The sequence below is a fragment of the Agrilus planipennis genome, unplaced genomic scaffold (genome assembly GCF_000699045.2).
Source record: "Agrilus planipennis isolate EAB-ADULT unplaced genomic scaffold, Apla_2.0 scaffold54, whole genome shotgun sequence".
NCBI classification, from domain to species: Eukaryota; Metazoa; Arthropoda; class Insecta; order Coleoptera; family Buprestidae; genus Agrilus; species Agrilus planipennis.
The window spans coordinates 452,182-474,731 of record NW_020439000.1 but is presented as its reverse complement, the minus strand read 5'-3'; the positions used below and the strand labels follow the sequence as shown (position 1 = coordinate 474,731).

The 22,550-nt window shown below is 36.7% G+C and overlaps 1 protein-coding gene across 6 annotated transcripts in view; it reads left to right on the top strand.

The window, feature by feature from the left end:
• The window catches only part of LOC112904831, a 154,068-nt gene that overhangs the window by 30,158 nt on the left and 101,360 nt on the right, over nt 1-22,550 (top strand). For 4 of the 6 annotated variants that reach the window (XM_025975883.1, XM_025975882.1, XM_025975881.1 and 1 more), the window contains 2 exons: nt 9,909-9,972; nt 20,805-20,875. In XM_025975883.1, the coding sequence (XP_025831668.1) occupies nt 9,909-9,972; nt 20,805-20,875 (135 nt within the window). Of the gene's footprint in view, nt 1-668; nt 689-9,896; nt 9,973-20,804; nt 20,876-22,550 lie in introns of those variants that run through there. The other 2 variants (XM_025975885.1, XM_025975884.1) reach the window with 2 other exon arrangements.

The following is a 22,550-nucleotide window of genomic DNA, read 5'->3' as shown; positions in this document are numbered from 1 at the left end:
CCGACTCGAAAGTTCACATTTCAAATTACGCCTCATTTAGCTTCCGAAGCCGCTGCTTTTTACTGCAGTTTGTATTATGTTTGCCGTCGAAACCGAAATATGTTATTACTCAACTTTCAAAAGTTCTATTAGCAGTTTATCTTACCGGCAAGAATGCGAGCTATTTAAAAAGGAAAACGCTAACTATCTCACAATCAGTATCGACCGACGTATACTTACGTATTCGATACACGTGTCTCTAAATAGCTATTTGTATGCCATCAAAAGCAAATGGTAAAATAGGGACCTATTTTCTATAACGAATTGATTTATGCCAGTCAAGTATTCCACAATTGTTTATTAGATACACGGGGTGTTTTTGAAACAAGGAGTAAGCTTGCAGGAGGTCATACTGCATCATAAAGCAAGGTAAATGTTTGGTGGTCCAAAAATTTACCGTTTTCGACGAAAACGTATTTGAAAGCACAATCAAGGGTCAGTCCGGTCCTGGTAGGATCACACAGAGAAATACGACATTGCAACACCGTGGTACATATGCATTGTTTATTATTTGTTAGATTAGATTAACTGTGTTTGATGATACTTATTTTACAGCCAGCCTAGAGTAATTCTTTGTTCTTTTAACATTGTAGGCTTGTATCTGTGTATGTAGTTAGTCGAAGCCATTCTCAGTGTGTTAGTGTCATAGGTCAGTGTAGAATAGTATTATTGCATTATATGGTAATGTTTAACAATCCAGGCGAACTTTAAATAATAGTACTGCATACTATTAGCGTTGAACTAAGAAGTTGCTTAATTAAATTAATGTATGTAATCCATCTGTATATGTAGTAGTAAAGTAGTACGATGTTGACATTTACGCAACACAACCGTCATTGTTTACATTCTCCGTTGATGCAGCTACCTAGTTGTAATCGTAATTTTCCCGAAGTTGCCAATTCACGTCCAGGGCCGGCTTCGGATTATTGCAGTTACTCATTACGTTAGACGTTAGAGTGATTTTTTTTGTAAGTCTATCTGAAGAAGAAGCATAAAAAGCTGTCTATCAAATTCGTTTTTCGGATATATTATATGTTTTCCTTCAACCATACATATGTGTGTGATGTTTGTATTGCGTTTTTAAGATCGGTTCTGTACTGTATGGCATCCTCTCAAGTTAGTAAGAAGATGCTGTAGTACCTAGTGTATACATAGATGCTACTAGATATTTTACTAGTGTACTACCACCGACTAAGAGTGCAGCTAATCCATTATTCATAAACGCAAACCACTGCATTAGAACTGTTGTCACAACTGAAAGCGGAATGGAAACTAACACTTCGCTGCAAAGTGCATTTTCACCTTGTCTTAGATCTGACGGTAGCTTGGTTTTAAAAGAAAAATTGGCAATTATGTTATAAACTTTCGCAGTATGATGGCAACGGCCGACAGCACATTTTGCTTATTTATTAGGTATCTCTAAAATCGCGTGAATAATTTATTTTGTAAGACAGTTTCTGCTGAGTTCTTGTAAGTATTCGAATGGAAAAATTAATTTAATTAAGCCTAAGAGATTACGAAAAAAAAAAAATGACATGGGCGAGAGGACGTGTTTTCTGTCGCTTTGAAATTAAATAAGCGAGGAAACGAGTTTTTATTTGATCTATAGAAGATTTAAAATTTTTAATTTTCTTCAGTTACAGACAACATGTAAGATGATTCTTAAAGGCAATCGCTCTTTTAATTTAATCGTTTTTTGTCCTTGACTTTAGGAAATAAAAGTCAACAAATATCCGCTTTAAAACGAAAATTCGTTGCGAAAAGGTGTTTTCAATTGCGAATAGAGCAAAAAATACGTAAAGTGGATACTAACTTTGAATTTCATTTTTTTATTATTATATAATTAAGATATTGTTATAGCTTGGCTTTTCTAAAGCAATACTTTAATTTCGGTGTGAAGATAGTACATAGTTATAAGTTTTTAAATGCTCAGTATAGTTTTTCAATAGAGTATTCTCAAGCCTAGCACTGTATTGTTTTTGGTATTTTCAGACTTAATAATCTCTGTGCTGGCGAAGCCGACGGTAAAGATAAAGTAATATAAAGATAAAAAGTTCTCGTCGCTCTTTTCGTTTTCATTTAAACAAACATAATTATGTGCAGTAGAATCCGCTTATAATGACATTGAAGGGAAATGACAAACACGTCATACTAAGCGGGCGTCATACAAAGCATAGTCTTAGAAAAAAAACAACTTTCTATTTTGGTTAGTTATTTAGTTTAATAGAGAGGAAAACTACAAATTGTATATATTTATTAACAGAAAAAGAAAAAGAACGATGAATTGTAATATCAATATACATAAGAAGGGTCAGAAAAATGAGCGAAAATGTTATTATTATTGATCACTTGGGTCGCTATAGCCGGATATGATTTCTTGAGAATCAGTCATAATAAACGATATGCCATTTTAAACGGAGTTATTATATCCAAACTTTCCTCTAGAGAATTTAATAAGAAAACCAAACACTGCAATTACTTCATATTAAGCGGTTCATCAATATAGGCGGAGTCATAATAAACGAATTCCACTATATAATATAATCGTGTGCCATGTGCGGCACCGACCTTGACGACTCTCTTCGGCTGTTGTACTTGGTGTGCTGACCTTTTCCATGTTTTTTTTTGCAGTGGTTTTCAGATTTAATTCGTCTACTGCCCATTTTGAGAATCAATTGTTTTCTAGCATCCCCCGAAATTACTTTAATTTAAATATGTCTAGTGTGTCATATGGGTCAATCTTATCATTCTTCTGAGTGAAAACTTCTTAATTTCTAACCTTTTACACCCACGGTATCCTCATCATTTGCCTCTAACTTAATCACATTTCGAACGCTTTTAACCGTTTCCTTTCCGCCACGCCCACCGTCCACGTTTCGCACCTGTACAGCGCCGGGCTCCAAACATACACTTTTAACAATTTTTTTCGAATTTGAGATGTTCGCGAGCATAAAAATGACTTCTTTTTATTGAAGGCGACTCGACCCTGCGCATTTCTCTGCTTTATATCCCTACTACTCCTTCCGTCCTGACTTCTGACTTCCTAGATACCTAAAATTAGCCATTTTTTCCAATTATTCTTCTATTTTCATTGTATTCGCTCTTTCCCTACTTTTTCTTCCTTTGCATATCAGTATTTTTTTTTTATTTTTTTTTATATTTCATCCCATGCTGTATGCTAGATGCTGATACTGCTATATCATCTGCAAATGTAAGCATACTAATATTTCGCCCCTGTATGTCTATCCCTATACTGTCTTTAATATTTACTTCTCTACCTTGCTGCTCCAACTCTATAATTGCCTGTTGCTCTTTATACACAGTATGTATCACTTTTCTATCCCTGTAACTCATTCCCGAAGAATATTAAATTTATATATTTCATTCCAACAATTAAAATCAAATAGTGATTGAGAATTATTGTACATTACATTGTATAGAAATATTTAAAAAAAATCATAGAATATTAAAATATACATTTTAAAGATAAACAAATTAATATAAAATCGTCATTTTGAGATTACACAAAAATTACCAGTAAATACACGCGTATTGGCATCATTGCAACTGCCTTGCCTGAAAATATGTTTTATGTGTGACCTATTGCAACTATTCCGGCCTAAAGATGCATTGCATTTTTCTTCCTGTTCCTTCCCCTAAAGCGACTTCGTTTTGGTTTCGGTTGCCTTTTCGCATAATGTGCATTCATATGCATGTATAAAATGCATGCAAATGAATGAATGGCAGTCGCCAAACATTTTAAAGAGCGTGTGCATTCGTTGCGGTTAAAATGCGAAGTAAGCTGCCAGCAAAAGGAGCGGAACATGGAGAAGAGATAAGGGTAACCGAAAGGGAGAGAAATAGGAAAGGAACAAGTGAATACGCGGAACCCTGACAATTGTTTACTTTCCGGCAGAACGCGCCTCGTAGTAGTCCATGAATATGATCTAGTAGCCAGTTAAAGGCTGCGCTACCAAGCAGTTATGCAGAACATCGACGATACGGAACAGTTTCGAAGCAGTTACTCTGAATTATGTATACTCGCTAGACCCAAGTTACGCCATCACATTTACTTTAATATTTGAAAGTTACAGCGGTGGAATTCGACGAGAAAAACGGCCTGAAGTGACAGTCGAAATTCGATTCAAAAAGAGATAAGGACACGTAGGATTTATATTTTAAATTTTACATTGATTTGTAATCACACACACACACACACACAGCGAACTAGACAAATCATGAACACTATAAGAGATTTTAAACAGTTTTTAGAACCTGTCAGTCCAAATATTTATAAAATGTCCTAATACAATGTTGAAAGCCATGTCCACCTGTCACTTACAAGGATTGTTGAATATTTTCGAATTTTCCGATTCACTCTAGAGTCTAGGATGTAGAACATTCCACTTGAGGACAACCGTAGACATTCTAGAATATCCTCGATTCTTCTGATTGACTCTAGACTAGAGTTTAGATTGTAGAACATCATAGTTGAAGACATCAGTCCTAGGCATTCGGCAACATTCTCGATTTTTTCGGTTCATTCTAGGATATATGTAAAGATACTATTGTTGTTGATTTTAAGACAACTAACTATTAACAATAACAACACTCAATTTTAACAATTTATTTCTACTCCGTGTTTTACATCCGTCTTTCTACGACTGACTATCCCATCTTGCCCCCGCAGGGTACTGGATAAGTGCCTGTTGCGTAAATGCATCTTGCGTCTATGCGTGCGTTTCCAGATGGCCCTTATGAAATCAGATTACGAACAGGGAAATTCCACCCTGCGCCAACATAAATTCCACCCTCCGCTAACATATATACTCTAGAACATTCTACTTGAGGACAATCGTAGACATTCTAGAACATCCTCGATTCTTCCGATTCACTCTGGACTAGAGTTTAGATTGTATAACATCATAGTTGAACACATCAATCCTAGGCATTCGGCAACATTCTCGATTTTTCCGGTTCATTCTATGATATAGATTGTAGAACATTCTGCTTCAGAACAATCGCAGGCACTCCAGAAGATTCTCGATTCTTTCGGTTCACTGTGGAGACTAGGGTCTAGAACATTCTACTAGAGAACAATTCTGGACATTCGTCAACATACTTACTCTATTTTTTCAGTTCACTCTAATCTAGACTGTAGAACATTCCACTTGACGAGAATCCTAGAAATTCTAGAGTATTGTCAATTCCTCCGGTTCACTCCAGATTTTAGAACATTCTACTTTAGGGCACTCCTTGAGATTCGAGAACATTCTAGCTTAGAACAACGCTGGAAACATTCTAGTACATTCTGCCTTCCTTATTCTAAATTGGTCAATCTGCACCTAATACGATGCGAGAGGCGTAAACCAAATTAATAGAAAACTGGCGTGCTGATGTTAACAAATAATTCCGAAATCATCCTACACGTCTGGTAATTTCTATAAATGACTGACTAAGAACTTTTATAGCATTATTATGAATACTCAGACTCTTAGACCGAATTCTATGAAATATTAATCAGGTTTGACTGCAGTGGAGATGAGAAAAGTCTATTCCTTTTATTTTTCGAGGCGTTATCGGTGAAATCGCCGACGTCGGTGTGAACCACGTCGTCGGAGAATGCACCACGATATTCCCTCTTGTCCCCTCCTGGGGCCGCACTACATTCAGGACTCGGTGGTGAAAGCGGAAGTTCAATTTGGTACGTAATAGGATGAGAACGCCATTAATAGTGCGCTTTTGTACTTAATTGCGCGTTAGGAGCCGAACGAAGATAATAGGGATCGCTATGAATACGATGACACAGTAATTAAGGGACAATTGGTATTAAGGTGGCCACTAATTACGTTAGAAGACCCAAATATTTGTAACGAGAACGAAGGTGTCGGTGTGATGATGATGATGATGGTGGTGGTGCGTTTAGAAGGATTATTTTCGTAGGTCGCAGCGTGTTCGCAGCCTCTGACGAATCTTGTTGGTATTAGTTGCGAATTATGCGACATTAGAACTTCTTAACGGATGACCATTGTCGGTTAGTTCGAAAATTTAGATAAAGGCGACGGTCGAATATACGACTGCTGAATCGGTTCGTCGGGATGAACCTCTGAAGTACTTATTTCTGAAAACGGGACATAAAATGGATAAAGGACCTGTATTAATATACCATTGCGAATATGGGGATAATTCAATGCGATTCATGACATACAAGTTAAAAAAATAATTTCAAAATTATTATTTTATTAATTTGGTATGCCGCTTGGTAAGTAAAAAATTTGAAATATAACGATATGGTAATTCATTAACTCAAGACAAAATTCTGATTTCAATCTGTTTTTTGGGTATTCCTACAATTTATTTAACGAGGCGGTATTGATGAAACAGTACTGGGGGAAAATAAATAAAAGTAAAACAAAAAAACTGGTATGCAAAGGAAGAACAAGTAGGGAAAGAGTGAATATAAAGATAGGAGACGAAGAATTAGAAGAAGTCGCCGATTTTCGGTATTTAGGATGTAATATAAGTCAGGACGGAAAAATACAAAACAGAGGATAGCGCAGGGTCGAGTCGCTTTCAATAAAAAGAAGTTACTTTTATGCTTTCGAACAATCAATAGAGAAATTCGATAAAGATTGTTAGAGGTGTATATTTGGAGCTCGGTGCTATACGGGTGCGAAACATGGACGGTGGGCGCGGCGGAAAAGAAAAGGTTAGAAGCGTTCGAAATGTAGTGTTACTGGCAAATGATGAGGATACCGTGGATAGACACGGTTAAAAATGAAGAAGTATTAGAAAGAATACCAGAACAGAGGACTCTGTATAAGTCAATAAGAAATAGGGGGGATAGGTTAGTAGGACACCTTCTCAGGCATGAAGGTCTAATCAGAGACATATTAGAGGCAGAAACGGAAGTTAAGAGGGGTAGAGGTAGACCCAGATTAGATTACTGTTCGCAAATAGTTAAGGATGTGGGATGTTCTAGTTTTAGGGAAATGCGAAGATTAGCTCAGGATAGGAAAGAGTGGAGGTACGTGTCCTACCAGTCTTAGGACTGACGACCTTATGATGATGGCATAAGACAATCTTACAATCTAATCTTAAGAAAATAGAAGGGTTTTACGTCCTTGTTGTCTGTCCTGGAGATTCCAACCATAATATTGATCATTAATTAGGTTGAAAATCTATTACAAATTTTATTTAAGAAATTTTTAGGGCTTCAATTAAGTTATAAACTTCTTTGGCATTGACATTGCTTGCTTAAGATATTTTTAGGACCTTAATCAGGTCAATTACAACTTGAGCCCTAAGGATTATAAGAGGTTCGCATATCTGGTTAATAAGATTAATTATACAAGGTAGTTCACTTGTTAATTGGATATTTAGATTTAGAAAGTTTAAGGAACTTCAGCACATTATTCACCAATTGGATAATCGTGTTCTTCAGGGGTCCCAGGACCTGGAAGGGCAAATTATTTATACATGATTTTAACAGATCCAACAGAGGTTTTTGGATCTTACTGGTCTCATTGATTTCTCTTGGTGTGTTCTTTACTTATTAAGCAGGTTCGCAGTTCAAACCGATTTTGTGAAGAAAAACAGTTAAGCAGACACTAATTTAATTTAATTGTCTTAATTTCTCTTAACGTCCGATGGGAAAAGAAAAAAAAGAAATGGAAAGATACGGACTAGACAAAAATTAAAAATTATGTAGCGGTAAAGTTTTTGTGCTTGTGATTCACTTCCTGGAATTAACCGTTACTTTAAAATTCTGAGCAGATGTCTACCAGTCCTGAGGGTGACAGGCACATTAAGGTAATTCTCTTTAGTACGTTTTCGTGCAGTGTGCCGCTGCTGCTACGACACTAGGAAACAACGAGTCGAATCAGTAAGCAGAACAGGAACGGTATCAGAAATGAAGTCGTTGGAATAAATAAACAACGCTGAAAAAAAAAGTAAACTCCAACAGTCCCTTACCACCAAATATCAAAGTTTAGGAACTTCTCTTGACAATAACTTCACTGGTTGTCATCTCGAATTGGCAACAGATAAAATCTATAGTGAAATACAGAGACCAACATCCTACACATGTTTGCCATTGGCTTTGCAACAACTTCACCTTTATTAATTCTGTCTTCGGGATTTCAACTTCTATAATAAAAGATGGAGGCGTGAAAGTGGAGGCTAAAAGTAACGATTTTGTGATGAAGTCGTGGGATAAATAAACATCGCTAAAAAAAGTGAGGATGATGAGGATATCGTGGGTAGAAAAGGTTAGAAATGAAGAGGTATTGGAAAGAGATAGGTTGGTAGGACACCTTCTCAGGCATGAAGGTCTAGTCAGAGACATATTAGAGGCAGCAACAGGAGTTAGGAGGGGTAGAGGTAGACCTAGATTAGATAACTGTTCGCAAATAGTTAAGGATGTGGGATGTTCTAGTTTTAGGGAAATACGAAGTTTAGCTCAGGATAGGAAAGAGTAGAGGTACGTGTCCAACCAGTCTTAGGACTGATGACCTTATGATGATGAAAAAAAAGTAAACTCCAACAGTCCCTTACCACCGAATATCAAAGTTTAGGAACTTCTCTTGACAATAATCTGACTGGTTGCCTTCTCGAATTGGCAACAGATAAAATCCACAGTGAAATACTTAGACAAACATTTCACACATGTTTGCCATTGACTTTCCAACAACTTCACATTTATTATTTCTTTCTTCAGACCGCATCCCCTATGATAAAAGGAGTGGGGGTGAACTGGAGGCGTAAAAGTGGAGGCTATAAAAATGAAAATTTTGTGGTCTTATTTATTATCATCCATGCGTCTTAGTTAACCCTTACCATAGACACAAAGTAATGATTTTATCTGTATTATACTAAATTAAAAGAATATTATTTTTTGCATGCTCCCCTGTGCCTCTATCCTCTAACCCTCAGCATTCACCTCTTTTTTCATGTTGTTCTTTTAATCTCTCTTGCTTTTTATCAATGGGGGTGAAGTCCTTGGATCCCTTCCTACACCCTCCACCTTCAAAATCCCCGTTTGAGCGATCATCCCATCATTTAGACAATTACCGTAATTTGCTACATACTGTGGGATTTAATAATGTTTAACAAGGCCTTTTTCTAATAAAGATATCGACTTCAAACTGGGAGTTTGAAATCGCGATTCTCGTCTTACAGTTTCGATAGAATATAGAAGTTTTTGTACATTGTTTTTTTTTTTTGGCTAAGTAATTTTGTTATCTACATATGCGTTGTGCCTAGGTATGAGTAGCAACAAAATATTGTGTAGGTACTTTTCATTTTCTTTCGTCCTCACGCGATTAAAAGCGCTCTGCGAAAGTGCACGCGAACAAAAATAAAACAGCTGGAAAGAAGATGTCACTTATTAAAAACGTGCAGTCGAGACGTGTGAAGAGCCAAAACACTCTCGAAAATGAAATTAACTTTTTTCTGTGCGTGGCGTGTAAATTAAGATTACCTGATGGGCCGAGTTATCGTAAATTGAAACTAACTGTCGCGTTCGTTGCGTGTATGAAGAGTTAGGACACACGAAAGGTGATTATTTATTGTGACCGTCTTTTTAACATTGTTTCGAAAAATCCCAGCTTTTCTTTTCACAAAATACCAGAGAAACAGAGGAACGATAATAAGAGTTCTCCTGGGAGTAGTAGCAGTAGTAGTCATATTTTCCATTAAAATTTAAAAATATTATTTATCTGTACTAATATTGTAAAGAGATAAACTTTGTAATGCAATATTCGAAACTACATACTTATTCGATTTCAAAAATTGTTATATCAATATTTAGAATGGACCTCCAAGGTGGACACAGACTGTACTTATATTGACTACAGTTTTTGTTTTAGGTTTATCAACTAATCATTGAGTTGATGTCAGCTAGAGATCCAAACATCTACTGCGATGGTTCGTGTAAGTACATTTTGAAAACATTGCTTTTATGAACAATTTAAAAATAATTACTTTCTAAAGCTTGATTCACAATATTATGTAGACGACGGCAGGCAGCCGCCCGTCAGAGGTCGCAGGACAGAATACTTTGACGTATAGTTGTTGATAATGACCAACGAGAATACTTTTAGTTCATTAGCAACTAGTGGCTGATTTTAGGTATCTATGAAGTCAGATAAATCAGGACGGAAGGAGTAATAGGGATATAGAGCAGAGGATAGAGCAAGGTCGAGTCGCCCTCAATAAAAATAAGTCATTTCTATGCTCGCGAACGGTTAATTTAGAAATTCGAAAAAGATTGTTTAAGGTGTAGAAAAGGTCAGAAATGAAGAGGTATTAGAAAGAATAGGAGAACAGAGGACTGAGAAAAAGGCGAAATGGGTTGGTAGGACACGTTCTCAGGCATGAAGGTCTGGTCAGAGACATATAAGAGGCAAGAACGGGAGTAAGGAGGGGTAGATTAGGTTACTGTTCGCAAATAGTTAAGGATGTGGTATGTTCTAGTTTTAGGGAAATGCGAAGATTAGCTCAGGATAGGAAAAAGTGGAGGTGCGCGTCCAAGCAGTCTTAGGACTGACGACCTTATGATGATGAGGAGTAACTAGCATAGAAAGGCGTTATTAAGCGAAATCATTAAATTGATATTTAGACATTCTGAAATGCTGAAGACATGATGAAATTTGCTGACAAGCTGACGGTGAGGTGTTGTGTAATGTGAATACAAGGTAAAACTAACGGATGTTTCACGGACAATTGCCTGCCGACGTTTAACTTTTAGTGAAAATCAACCTTTATGTTGATATTTAACTGTATAGCATACTGGAACCTGCTTTATTATGAAGAAAGGATTTTTATTTTGTTAATTCTTATATTTAAATTTCTTCAGGTGTTGCCTTCATAAAACATGATGATAGAGTAAGGTAGACACATGGAATTCTTTAAATTCCTGATTTATTTTTATTTCCATAAGTTATGTCTTTATATTTTCGTAAGTTGGACGAACTTCACTGATGTGAGACAAACGTAATATATTGAGTAATAATAATTTATTTATTCCCTACTAGCCCTTCAATCGCACTAATACGTACACACAAATAGATCAATATTCATTAATGAATTTGTTGCATATGAATCCTAATGTGTTGCAGAATGGATTATTAATTTGTAGATTTACATGTCCGTTATACAATACGTATTATGTCCGTATTACATTAGTTATAATCCGCCTTATTACAGCTAATGGAAACTTAGTATCATACTATCAATATGGTAGCAGTTTAACTCTAAGAATTTAAATTGAATAAAAAAGATTTTCGTCTTTGAATCGTCCATTTTGTAAACGAAAAACAACTAACCCGAAAAATTTGGTTACATCAAAATCTTTTAGAGCTTTCGGTGTGTTACTTTTCCATTTATTTTTTCTTTTCGTTCTTCTCTTCCTCTTTACGGTAATTTTGACACGCCAATGCGAATGAAATTATTCAATTTTCTTTTACGGCTACTTTGATGTTAAAATCTTAACGTAATGCCGAATTCCGTTTTCTATTCCGGCATTTTTTTTTGTTACTGGCGTGGCACTGCTTTAAAAAGGAGTCTTGATTTCGTAATAAAACTGACTTAGGGTTAAAACTACAACACTCTGTTATTAAGGACGAGGTCGTTCATTAAAAGTTTTTATCCTAGTACTAGTACCTATCGAGTAATTTGATTCCGGAATTTAGATATCCACTACTTAAATTCTTTTATTTAGGAACGAAATTGGCTTTGTTTTTGAGCCAGGGGTTAATGGAGTAATGAATTTTAATATTTAAAAGCTGTGCTAAGTAAATCTTTCAATGTTCTGATCTTCAATGATTTTTTTTATTCTAGTGCTTTATTTTGCCCAATAGTTATAATATTACAATTATATCAATAATTATAACTGATTAAGTTGCCTATATCCTACAGTGTTGTGTTATTATTGCTGTTGTCGGCCATTTTACTTTTTCAATTATTGCGGTTGTCGGCCATTACGCTTTTTAATTGTTGACGCATTGTTGCTAGTGGCGGCCATTATGCTTTTTAATTGTTGACGCATTGTTGTTAGTGGCGGCCATTATACTTTTTAATCGTTGGCGTATTGTTGCGGTTGTCGGCCATTATGCTTTTTAATTGTTGACGCATTGTTGCTAGTGGCGGCCATTATGCTTTTTAATTGTTGACGCATTGTTGTTAGTGGCGGCCATTATACTTTTTAATCGTTGGCGTATTGTTGCGGTTGTCGGCCATTATGCTTTTTAATTGTTGACGCATTGTTGCTAGTGGCGGCCATTATACTTTTTAATTGTTGGAGCTTTGTTACTTATGGCGGCCATTATATCTTTTCAATTGTTGTCGTATGATTGGTGGCTATGGGCATTACAGTTTGCGCACTTTTCTTATTAAGCATTTATTATAGCAATTCTATATCAAAAATTATAATTAGTTATTAGGTATAGAAGATCTACAAATGATCTAGACTAATATTATGCATAAAATACTACATACTATTCTATTATTTTATTCTTACAGGTGCCTTTAATGCTTTAGAATCTTTATCGTTTTCAAAATATTTTGGGTAAAGTACGTGATCCCTTAGCGTAGAATATATTGTTTCGAGTTTTCTAGAACTATTAATTAACCTATTGATTATCTGCAATTGAATTATATATAGTGCAGCGTCTCATTTTTAAATTTCATTAACGTGAACGTTGAATTTAGAAAGAGAGTGGGGCGCTAGCAAATTTTCCCGTTTATTTTTGCTCGGATTGCGCATTATTAGGTAGGTAGGTAGTAGTTTTACGTTGGTATTGTACAATTTACTCCGGAAGTAATTACAGTAGAGCAATATTTGCCCAAAAAGAACAAGAGGGAGCGGCAAACGTTATTATTAACAGTTCAACTATTGAAGCGCAATATCGTCGTCGTAGTCGTCATCAGAGGAAAGAAGTGACGCGCTATCTCTTGACTCAATTTTATGCTGCAATAAAAAGTTTATAACGCCGTAAAATCTGCCGAGTCCCATGCAGAACAACGCGCCGATATAGCGGATTTCAATATGCACATTTGTAGTTTCCGGTCACCAGTTTGATGAGCACCTCTCTTTATACATATACACATACATTTTACATACATGCGGATATATAAAACAATATCCACCTCGCTGGCTCTTCTCTCTTTCTATCTCCTTGTTTTTCTCTGGAAGTCTTTGATGTACGAAATGGATATTGATAAAGGGGAACGTACTTCCATTTCTTATTGCAGTGGGCGAATAGCGAGTCGTTTTACTTCTAATGTATGCATTTTAATGAAATCTTTTGGTGGACGATTGTTCTCTTTTTGATCGGGAACATAATAGTGCGCCCGCTGACCCGTTTATCTCACTCGGGAGTTCCTTTATCTGTGTATATATAAAGGCATACACTCGCAAACAATAGTCCATTTGACGGAGCGCGTCAGGACTTTATATTATATCGCATGCAGGAACAATGATTTTCAATCGATTACGACGTGAGGGTGTGAAACACGATTCAAAAACAATGTAGGAGGTAGATACCTACAATACCTAACGTAGCAAATATTTATGTATTATGCTTGTTCGGTAGGTACTTATTACCCAAAAGTCATTGGTTTATCCCTAGACAAAAATTTTCAGTCTCTCAGAGTCTTTAAGCGTCTCTCACAGTTTTTCACAGTCTCTCAGTTATTGCCTAGGTGTTTTTATGGATCTCTCACAGTCTCTGTATGAGAGACTCGAACGATAAAATTGTTAATTCAGAGATTCGAGTCTCTCATAGAGAGACTGAATCAATAAAACTGAAAAATTGAGAGACTCGAGTCTCTCGTAGAAAGACTCAGATCTCTGAAATATGTTGAACATAGAAAATTTTAGCCATGTCTATCTATCTATCGAGACACCACTTATTGAGAGATTCGGGTCTCTCGTTCAGAGACTGGATACGAAATGAGGATCTCTTTATGAGCGACTCGAGTCTCTCTTTCAGAGACACCACACAGTTTTTTTGACAGTCTTTCGATAGTCTCTCTCAGCGACACCAGAGAGACTCGATGAGAGATGGAGACGCAAGTCTCGCTTTCAGACACTCTTAGAGACTTAACATTTTTATCTCGGGATATCCGATTGCTTCTAGTAAGTTGCTTTTGTTGAGTTGTCTTGTCAGTGGTATGACATACGATCGGCCTGTCAGCTTTCGGCAGCGTAATCAAAACGTACCGCTGTATCGATCGCCGCTTGCGGCATTCTTTCGTTACAGACGTTTCAGAGAGTTTGCTTTATATTTAGAACTACGGTGAATAAAATAGATTTAATTGTCATATCACGATCAAGAACATTTAACCTTTCAATAATTGTGTCGTGCTGTCAAGATCTACAGTAACTTTTCAAGTTAATAGACAGAATGAAATAATATTAAATACAAAAGGATTTGACTAAAACTCTTGCTATAGCTTTTAGTATTTATATCTTGAATGCAATCATGTCTGAAGAAGATATACATCGGGACAGACTTTCTGCGTTTAATAAGTCTTGTCAAAAGTTGTCGAGGTTGGGTTAAATTTCTAAAACAGAACAGTCAGCATCGTACAAAAGCTTTAAGGGCTGGAGAACCCCAGTGAGCTTATTGGACAGTAGCCGCTGAAGCCTGCGCAGGATATATCGCTATTAAATGAGAATGTCTTGAATGGATGCTTCTTAATTGCATTGTAAAATTTAATCGTTAATTAAGGCTCCAAGAGCATGCAATAATCATGTCAGTCAAGAGGAGTAACGCATCGCTTTGCAGTAATATTAAAACCGCAATTTCGAGATTATAACTTGGCAAATGCGGACTCGTGGTGCACTCCCGTATTATTATTAGGTGCAGGTATGGAGATGGGCAAGTACAAAAGAGAAATACCGACCGGCAATGGTCATGTGTCATTTTAACTACGCCCTCGACGCAGTTAAATTTTCTACTTTCGTTTCACCAGGTGTTCAGAGAACGTGGTTTAATCCAGGATTTATACCATACGGATTCCCGGTTTCATGTGGGTAGATGAGTACTCGGTCGGTGCCTGGTGATCTAGGTTCATACGCATATGCATCGCGATTTGCAAACTAATCGTAAAATCATGCTAACGATCGCTTTCCCGTGCAAATTTAACGGCCGAAGGGAATCTGAATTACGAACTTTGAATGCTTTTAATTAAGTGGATATCAGTTTATTGACGTGGTAATCAAGATTCTGGAATTCTGAGTATCTTTTCAGTACATTAAAATAAATTGAAACAATTTTATTAAATACGATAAGCTACTTTTTATAGTTTTAACAAAATTAACACACACATGAGGTTCGTGGGTTTAACAAAATTAATTTCGAAGACTTATATAACTGTCAATTTATTTCAGGATTTACTTCTGCAACGGTCAATTTATTTCTTCCTTTCTCGGCGATCGTCTCTTCCTTTAAATACTCTTTTGTTTACATTCGGGAGCCTTCTCGAAACATCCGGATAGTTTCTTTCTTGCCTTGAGCTGCTTAACTGCTTTCCCAGAACGCAGCTACGACACACACTTACAAATACGGCGCACATGAAGAAAGGCGCCCGCGGCTAGTCGACGAATCGATAAGCCGTTCACGCACACGCGTGCCCGATCGCACACAAACACACTCGTGCTCGCTACAATATGTATAACAAATATTAAAAACAGTGCGAAGCGAAGTGTCGGTAATTCTGAGAGTTATGAAAACTTATCTTTCTTCCAATGCGTAAATTGACGCTTCCTCAATAATAAATTGACCTTTTTTGCGAACAAAATGGTACAAAGTACTTGAAAGTCGTAAAAAATATCGAAAAAAAAAACTAGTTTATCTCTATATTTCAACCATGTATTTTCCAGACCTAAGAACACTTACTCCAAGGATATTCTTGTAGATCCCTTTTCCTTTTTTTATTCTTTTTATGTTAAGTTTTAAAATCTAATAAAGCAAAATGAAAATTTCAAATACTAAAAATGTTTTGTTTCAAGAAAAGAATGATAAAACTCATAAATCCATCGGAAGTAATAATTTTTCGTATAGTCTTCCATATTCGATCTTGGTTTTAGTCTTGGTCTTGTTTGTTCGGTCTTGGTCTTGGTCTTGGTCTTGCTAGTATAAAGACAGTCTTGGTCTTACGAAAATGCGAGAACAAAACTACAAGACGAAGACCAATTTTGCTCATCACTATGTAGACGATGGAATTGCTTGTTGAGTTTTCTCTTTTTTTGTGAAAATTAATTTTTTACTTTTTTCTATCCACAATTAAGTATCTCAAGTTAATGAGATAATGAGGAAAAAATTGTAGCTATTGTCACACCCTCGCCCGAAATCGAACCTGGAACCTTTGGCTTTACGTACTAATACTCCCGATTACGGCGAGGATGTGACATTAGCAACAAATTTTTCCTCATTGTCTCCCCGAGATAAAAATGTTCAGTCTGTGAAAGCGAGACTCGAGTCTCCGTCTCTCATCGAGTTCATGGAGAGATCCTCATTTCGTATCCAGTCTCTGAACGAGAGACGCGAATCTCTGAACGAGAGACTCGAATATCTGAAAGAGAGACTCGAATCTCTCAATAAGTGGTGTCTCGATAGACATGGTTAAAGTTTTCTATGTTCAACATATTTCAGAGATCCCAGTCTTTCTACGAGAGACTCGAGTCTCTCAATTTTTCAGCTTTATTTATTCAGTCTCTCTATGAGAGACTCGAATCTCTGAATTAGCAATTTTATTATTCGAGTCTCTCATACAGAGTCTGTGAGAGATCCATAAAAACATCTAAGCAATAACTGAGAGATTGAAAGACTGTGAGAGACGCTCTCAGAGACGCTGAAAGACTTTGAAAGACTCTGAGACGCTGGAGAGAGACTAAACATTTTTGTCTAGGGTCATTAACTTGAGGTAATTAATAGTGGATGAAAAAAGTAAAAAATTAATTTTTACATTAGTATTGACAACTATTAAAGTATTTTCTCTTTTTCTTGAGGCGGAAGGGGGCATGTTTACCGACCAAAGCTCAATCTATATTCTTTTTTTTGAGGAGTTGCCATGTAAAAACAATTTTTAATGGTTCTATAAGGTCAAGAGTACACACTTTGATCCTTTTTATAAGTAAATGTATGACATTTTTCAATAAATGAGCACTTTATTTTAATTTGGATTATTGGCACGGTCGAAACGAGAAAAACACATTTCTCTTGATCGTTACCAATGAAAATTGCGTTAGAATTTTTGTTGTTTACGATTTAAAGGGGATGGGCGGTCTAACAATATAAAAATAAATAAATAAAAAGCGTCGAGATGGAAACTTCTTTATTTCTTTCATCGATTGCTTATTTGTATCGTAGCGTGAAGAGAAGCAAAGGTTTTGAACGGACCAATTTAATGAAATTTGAAATATGAGTGCGGAACGTTTTGATTTAGTAAATTGGAGTTGTTAGAAGTCAAGCGCTCATTTTCTGGGACGTAACGACGCGACGGAAAAACTGGAAAATGCCTTATTAATATCCGAAAGCAAAAACGAAAAAGGAGAAAAACCGGGGGAAAATTCGACGATGACGGCTACTAACGCTAGGGATACGACGACGACGACGAAGAAGAAGAAGAAGATTTGACGTTTGTGCCCCGTTCCACACAGCGGGTCCGTATTCAGGCAGCAGTGCTCGTTAACGTCGCTTGTTTCTCCAAAAAACTTTTAATAGAGTTGCGAACAGTTAAACACTGTTTTAAATTGCAATCGTGATATATCAATTTAAGGATCTGAACGAAAGTTCATTTTGGAAGTAGAGTAATTTCCTAAATTACAGTCGCGTCCTCGTGTTCCTTCGTCTCACTCGCACCTGTGTGACAGGGCCGGACCCAGTTTTCACCGGTCCCGCGCTTAATTACCGGCCGAACCGTGATCCTGTAGGTGACGCCTGTCAAAGCCGCCTTTAATCACATCGCATCAACCACCCAACTCGACGAACCAAGTTCGAGCTTCGAACGCATCGTTGAATCTCGACCAAGTCGTTTCTAGGTGACGTCCCACGTCAAATGGACCGAAAATTACCCCGTCTTCATGCTCGTGACGATAAGATAAAACAGGGATGAAATTCTCCCCAGCACTATGATGGTCCACGATCTAAATTGTCATCGAAACTTTTGTTATACCTTTAGTTGTGGGCTGATGACATCTATCAACTAATTAGTGCTTGACTTCGGATTATACTTTTGTGACAAAGAATGGGGATACTGAAAGATCGGAATTGGAAAACTGTTATCGGACATTTTATGTCTAAATAAATCAAACAAAGATCCAAGCGCAGTTTTCTGTAGGTTTAAAGATATCTATCCATTATAATTGTTGGGGTTCTCGTTTTCGTTTGAATGATTGTTATAGAGCTGGGGCTGCAATGTATAGAAGTAAATATTAGGAAGGGAGTCAGACAGGGATGCACGTTGTCACCGCTACTTTTTAATCTATACATCGAAGTCGTAATCAATATCATTAAAATCAGTACGACTGTAGGGGCAAAAGATGTTTAGATTTGCAGATGATGTAGCAGTATTAGCATCTAGTAAGGAGGAGTTAGAGATAGCTTTAAATAAAGTGGAAGCGGTATTAACAAAACAGTACTGTTTGAAAATAAACAAAAGTAAAACAAAAATACTGGTATGCAAGGGAAGAAACAGTAGGGAAAGATAGGAGACGAAAGGTTAGAAAAAGTGGCTGATTTTAGGTATCTAGGATATAGTCAGATAAGTCAGGACGGAAGGAGCAGTAGGGGTATAAAGCAGAGGATAGCACAGGGTCGAGTCGCCTTCAATAAAAAGAAGTCACTTCTGTGCTCGCGAAGGATTAATTTAGTAATTCCAAAAAGATTGTTAAAGGAGTGTGTTTGGAGCACGACGCTGTACGGGTGCGAAACATGGAAGGTCAAAAGCGTTCGAAATGTGGTGTTAAAGGCGAATGATAAGGATACCGTGGACAGAGAAGGTTAGAAATGAAGAGATATTAGTTAGAATAGGAAAACAGTGGACTCTATTGATGTCAATAAGAAATAGGCGAGATAGGTTGGTAGGACACCTTCTCAGGCATGAAGATCTGGTCAGAGGCATAGAAGAGGCAGAAACGGGAGTTAGGAGGGGTAGAGGCAGACCTAGATTAGATTACTGTTCACAAATACTTAAAGTGTGGGTTGTTCTATAGGGTGGTTCGGAAAGTCATTTCGTTTTTTCCCGACAGAGGATTTAATTGTATTCTTTTGCACCCAACTTCACATTTAAGCCGTATAATTTTTATATGCTTTGAGAGCTCATATAGCAAGGCTTGTGTGTGAAAAATTCCAATTAATTCTACGCAGTAGTTTTTGGTTGGTGCCCTTTTAAATATGGAGAGCGATAAGCAGCATTTTCGACATATCTTACTGTTTTACTACAGAAAGGGTAAAAATGCTGTTCAAGCCAGAAAGAAATTGACTGATGTGTATGGAGAAGGTGTGTTGACAGTACGCCAGTGCCAGAACTGGTTCGCTAAATTTCGATCCGGCAATTTTGATGTCGAAGATGCACCACGTTCGGGAAGGCCGGTTGAAGCTGATAAAGACGCGATAAAGGCATTAGTTGATGTGAACCGGCGAATAACAACACGTGAGATCGGATTGAGGTTAAATTTATCAAATTCAACAGTTTATGACCACTTGAAAGGCCTGGGATTATCCTCGAAGCTCGATGTATGGGTTCCCCATGTTCTCACAGAGAGAAATCTGTGTCGCCGCATTGACGTCTGCGATTCGCTTCTCAAACGTCACGAAAATGATCCGTTTTTGAAGCGCATCATCACTGGGGACGAAAAATGGGTTGTATACAACAACGTCAAACGCAAGAGGTCATGGAGCAAAAAAGATGAACCGGCTCAAACCATTTCCAAAGCCGATATTCACCAAAAAAAGGTGATGCTGTCTGTTTGGTGGGATTTTAAAGGAATCGTTTTTTTTGAGCTTTTACCGGATAACACAACGATTAATTCGGAAGTCTACTGTCATCAGCTGGACAAACTGAATGATGCACTTCAACAGAAAAGGTCAGAACTAATCAACAGGAAAGGTGTAGTGTTTCACCAAGACAACGCGAGACCTCACACAAGTTTGGTCACTCGCCAAAAGCTTTTACAGCTTGAATGGGATACAATGCTACACCCACCATATTCTCCAGACCTGGCACCATCGGATTATTATTTGTTCCGGTCACTCCAAAATTTTTTAGACGGTAAAACCTTCACCTCAAATGAGGAGGTCAAAAACCTCCTCGATCAGTTTTTTGCCAGCAAAGACCAAAAATTTTATGAGCGTGGAATTATGCTACTACCAGAAAGATGGCAAAAGGTGTTGGACCAGAACGGTCAATATATAATTTAATAAAGTATTTGTTTATTTTACGAAAACTGTCTTTCATTTCCACAAAAAAAAACGAAATGACTTTCCGAACAACCCGATAGTTTTAGGGAAATGCGAAGATTAGCTCAGGATAGGAAAGTGTGGAGGTGCGTGTCCAACCAGTCTTAGGACTGATGACTTTATGATGATGGTTGTTCCAAGACTTTTATATTCGTAATTTTACTTTAGACATTATGTTCAGTTATTATATTTAAAAGAATAGAAATAATTTTGTTAGCTTAGTTAGCATAATTGAATTTCTGAAATGAATGAGGACGTTGAGATTTATTTCAAGTTTCAAGTGTTTCTTTGTTACAGGTTTTGTCCACATCCAATTCTTGATTTTCGAAAAGAACTTTTCCTATATTGAGAGAATCCACACACTGTTGGTAAGTACTAAAATTCATCCCCAATTTATTTAAATTTATATCCACGTTCTGTTCATTACTGCGCGTGTTCGCAAATTTAATTATCATCGCACGCATTTAGAAAACATTTAGTGGAAATTGTTTTCAAACTTTTTTGTTTCACGCCGCATCACCTGCCTCTATATGTGTAGCGACTATCAGGGGGAATTTATACATCTCTCCTTCTTTATCTTCCCGAGACATATGTGCAGTGGAAGAGGTGATGGCGAAAAAGTAATCTACTTAAGTGGTTCTGTCTGAAATAAACCTAATATATTAGATCGTAAGGCACATTTTAAAAGACTGCGAAGATTTGCTTTATTTCTTGATTTTGAAAGGATCCTAAAGTAATTTTATCAAAAGGATGGGATTTAGTATGCAGAATAGAAGAGACCTAAGGGGAATTTCGATGCAATAAAATAATATGAGCGGCAGAGCACCGAGAAAATCTTCTTCTACTTCATCAAACTTAAATATATGTGAAAAGACAGGCCCTTCTATATACCTAATATCCGATTTTAATAAAAATCTTGCTTGAATATAATGCCAAAGGTAAACATTAAAATTCGGATAAATATTACAATGCAATCCTCATATATAAGATCCTTTATAAGTCTTTATTAAAATCTCTCTCATGTTTCCTAACGTATTTCATTCTTATGATACAAAGAAGATATAATGCGCACAAGTTAAAAATTCGTTCAAGTCTGCGCATGACGTCAGATATTGGGAGTCTTGTAGGGTGCGTTTTCGAATGTATATTATGCTCCTACGAATATTATCTGTAACAATACTACTCAATAGCTGTAGGGTGTCCTATTTTTTACTTTATTGAGTATTCTTTGTTCTTATTAGGGTTTTAACGTGTATCCGGATTTAAAATTCCTGCAGAACATCCGCAGTTGCGGACGCAGATATCCGTTCCAATCTAATGCCTATCATGAACGGTCTGTTATATAAAAAAGTTATTAAAGTTTTCATACACGTAGACCACAAGGATGCTTTAGGGATTCAACAACCGCAATGGTGCTTGTTCCCTTATTACGAAGAAGCGGGACAAACGTTGCGGTGTTCATGCGCAATATAGGGCTTCTCCTTTAAAACATCCTTTTCTTGACACTGTTTTAAAATTTTGTTTTACATATGTTCCATATGTATTTCCTTTTAATGCAGCATAACATATATGTATGTACGTATGAATTAGAATCTTGTGTGTGTGGAAACAGCTGGAAGTATACTCAGCTTGCTGAGGTCCTTGAGTTCGTTAAAAACCTCGAGGCAATTTAGCAAAAATAAACTAGACAGCAATGCACCTCATCGGTTCCAAGGCGACCGAATTAAGGATAAGGTACATCTGAGAATACTCCCACATTCCTGATGAAGACAGTACAGCTCCGCTTTTAGCATTTCAATTCAATTATTAATTAATTCTCGACAAAAGACGTCACGTTCCGTGTGAAATCTACCCTGAAAGGTGTTGCCGGATTTATTGCATTTCTCTCAATGGTTTTAAATGAATTTACTATTTCACTTACTTTCTATTTTTGAATGTTTGCCAAATTATAATTAAAATGTGAATAAACGGAAATATTTGTTTGAACTTTTCCGTTGTTAAAAAGACCGAATGAAATATTTATTGACATTCACATAGGGCAGG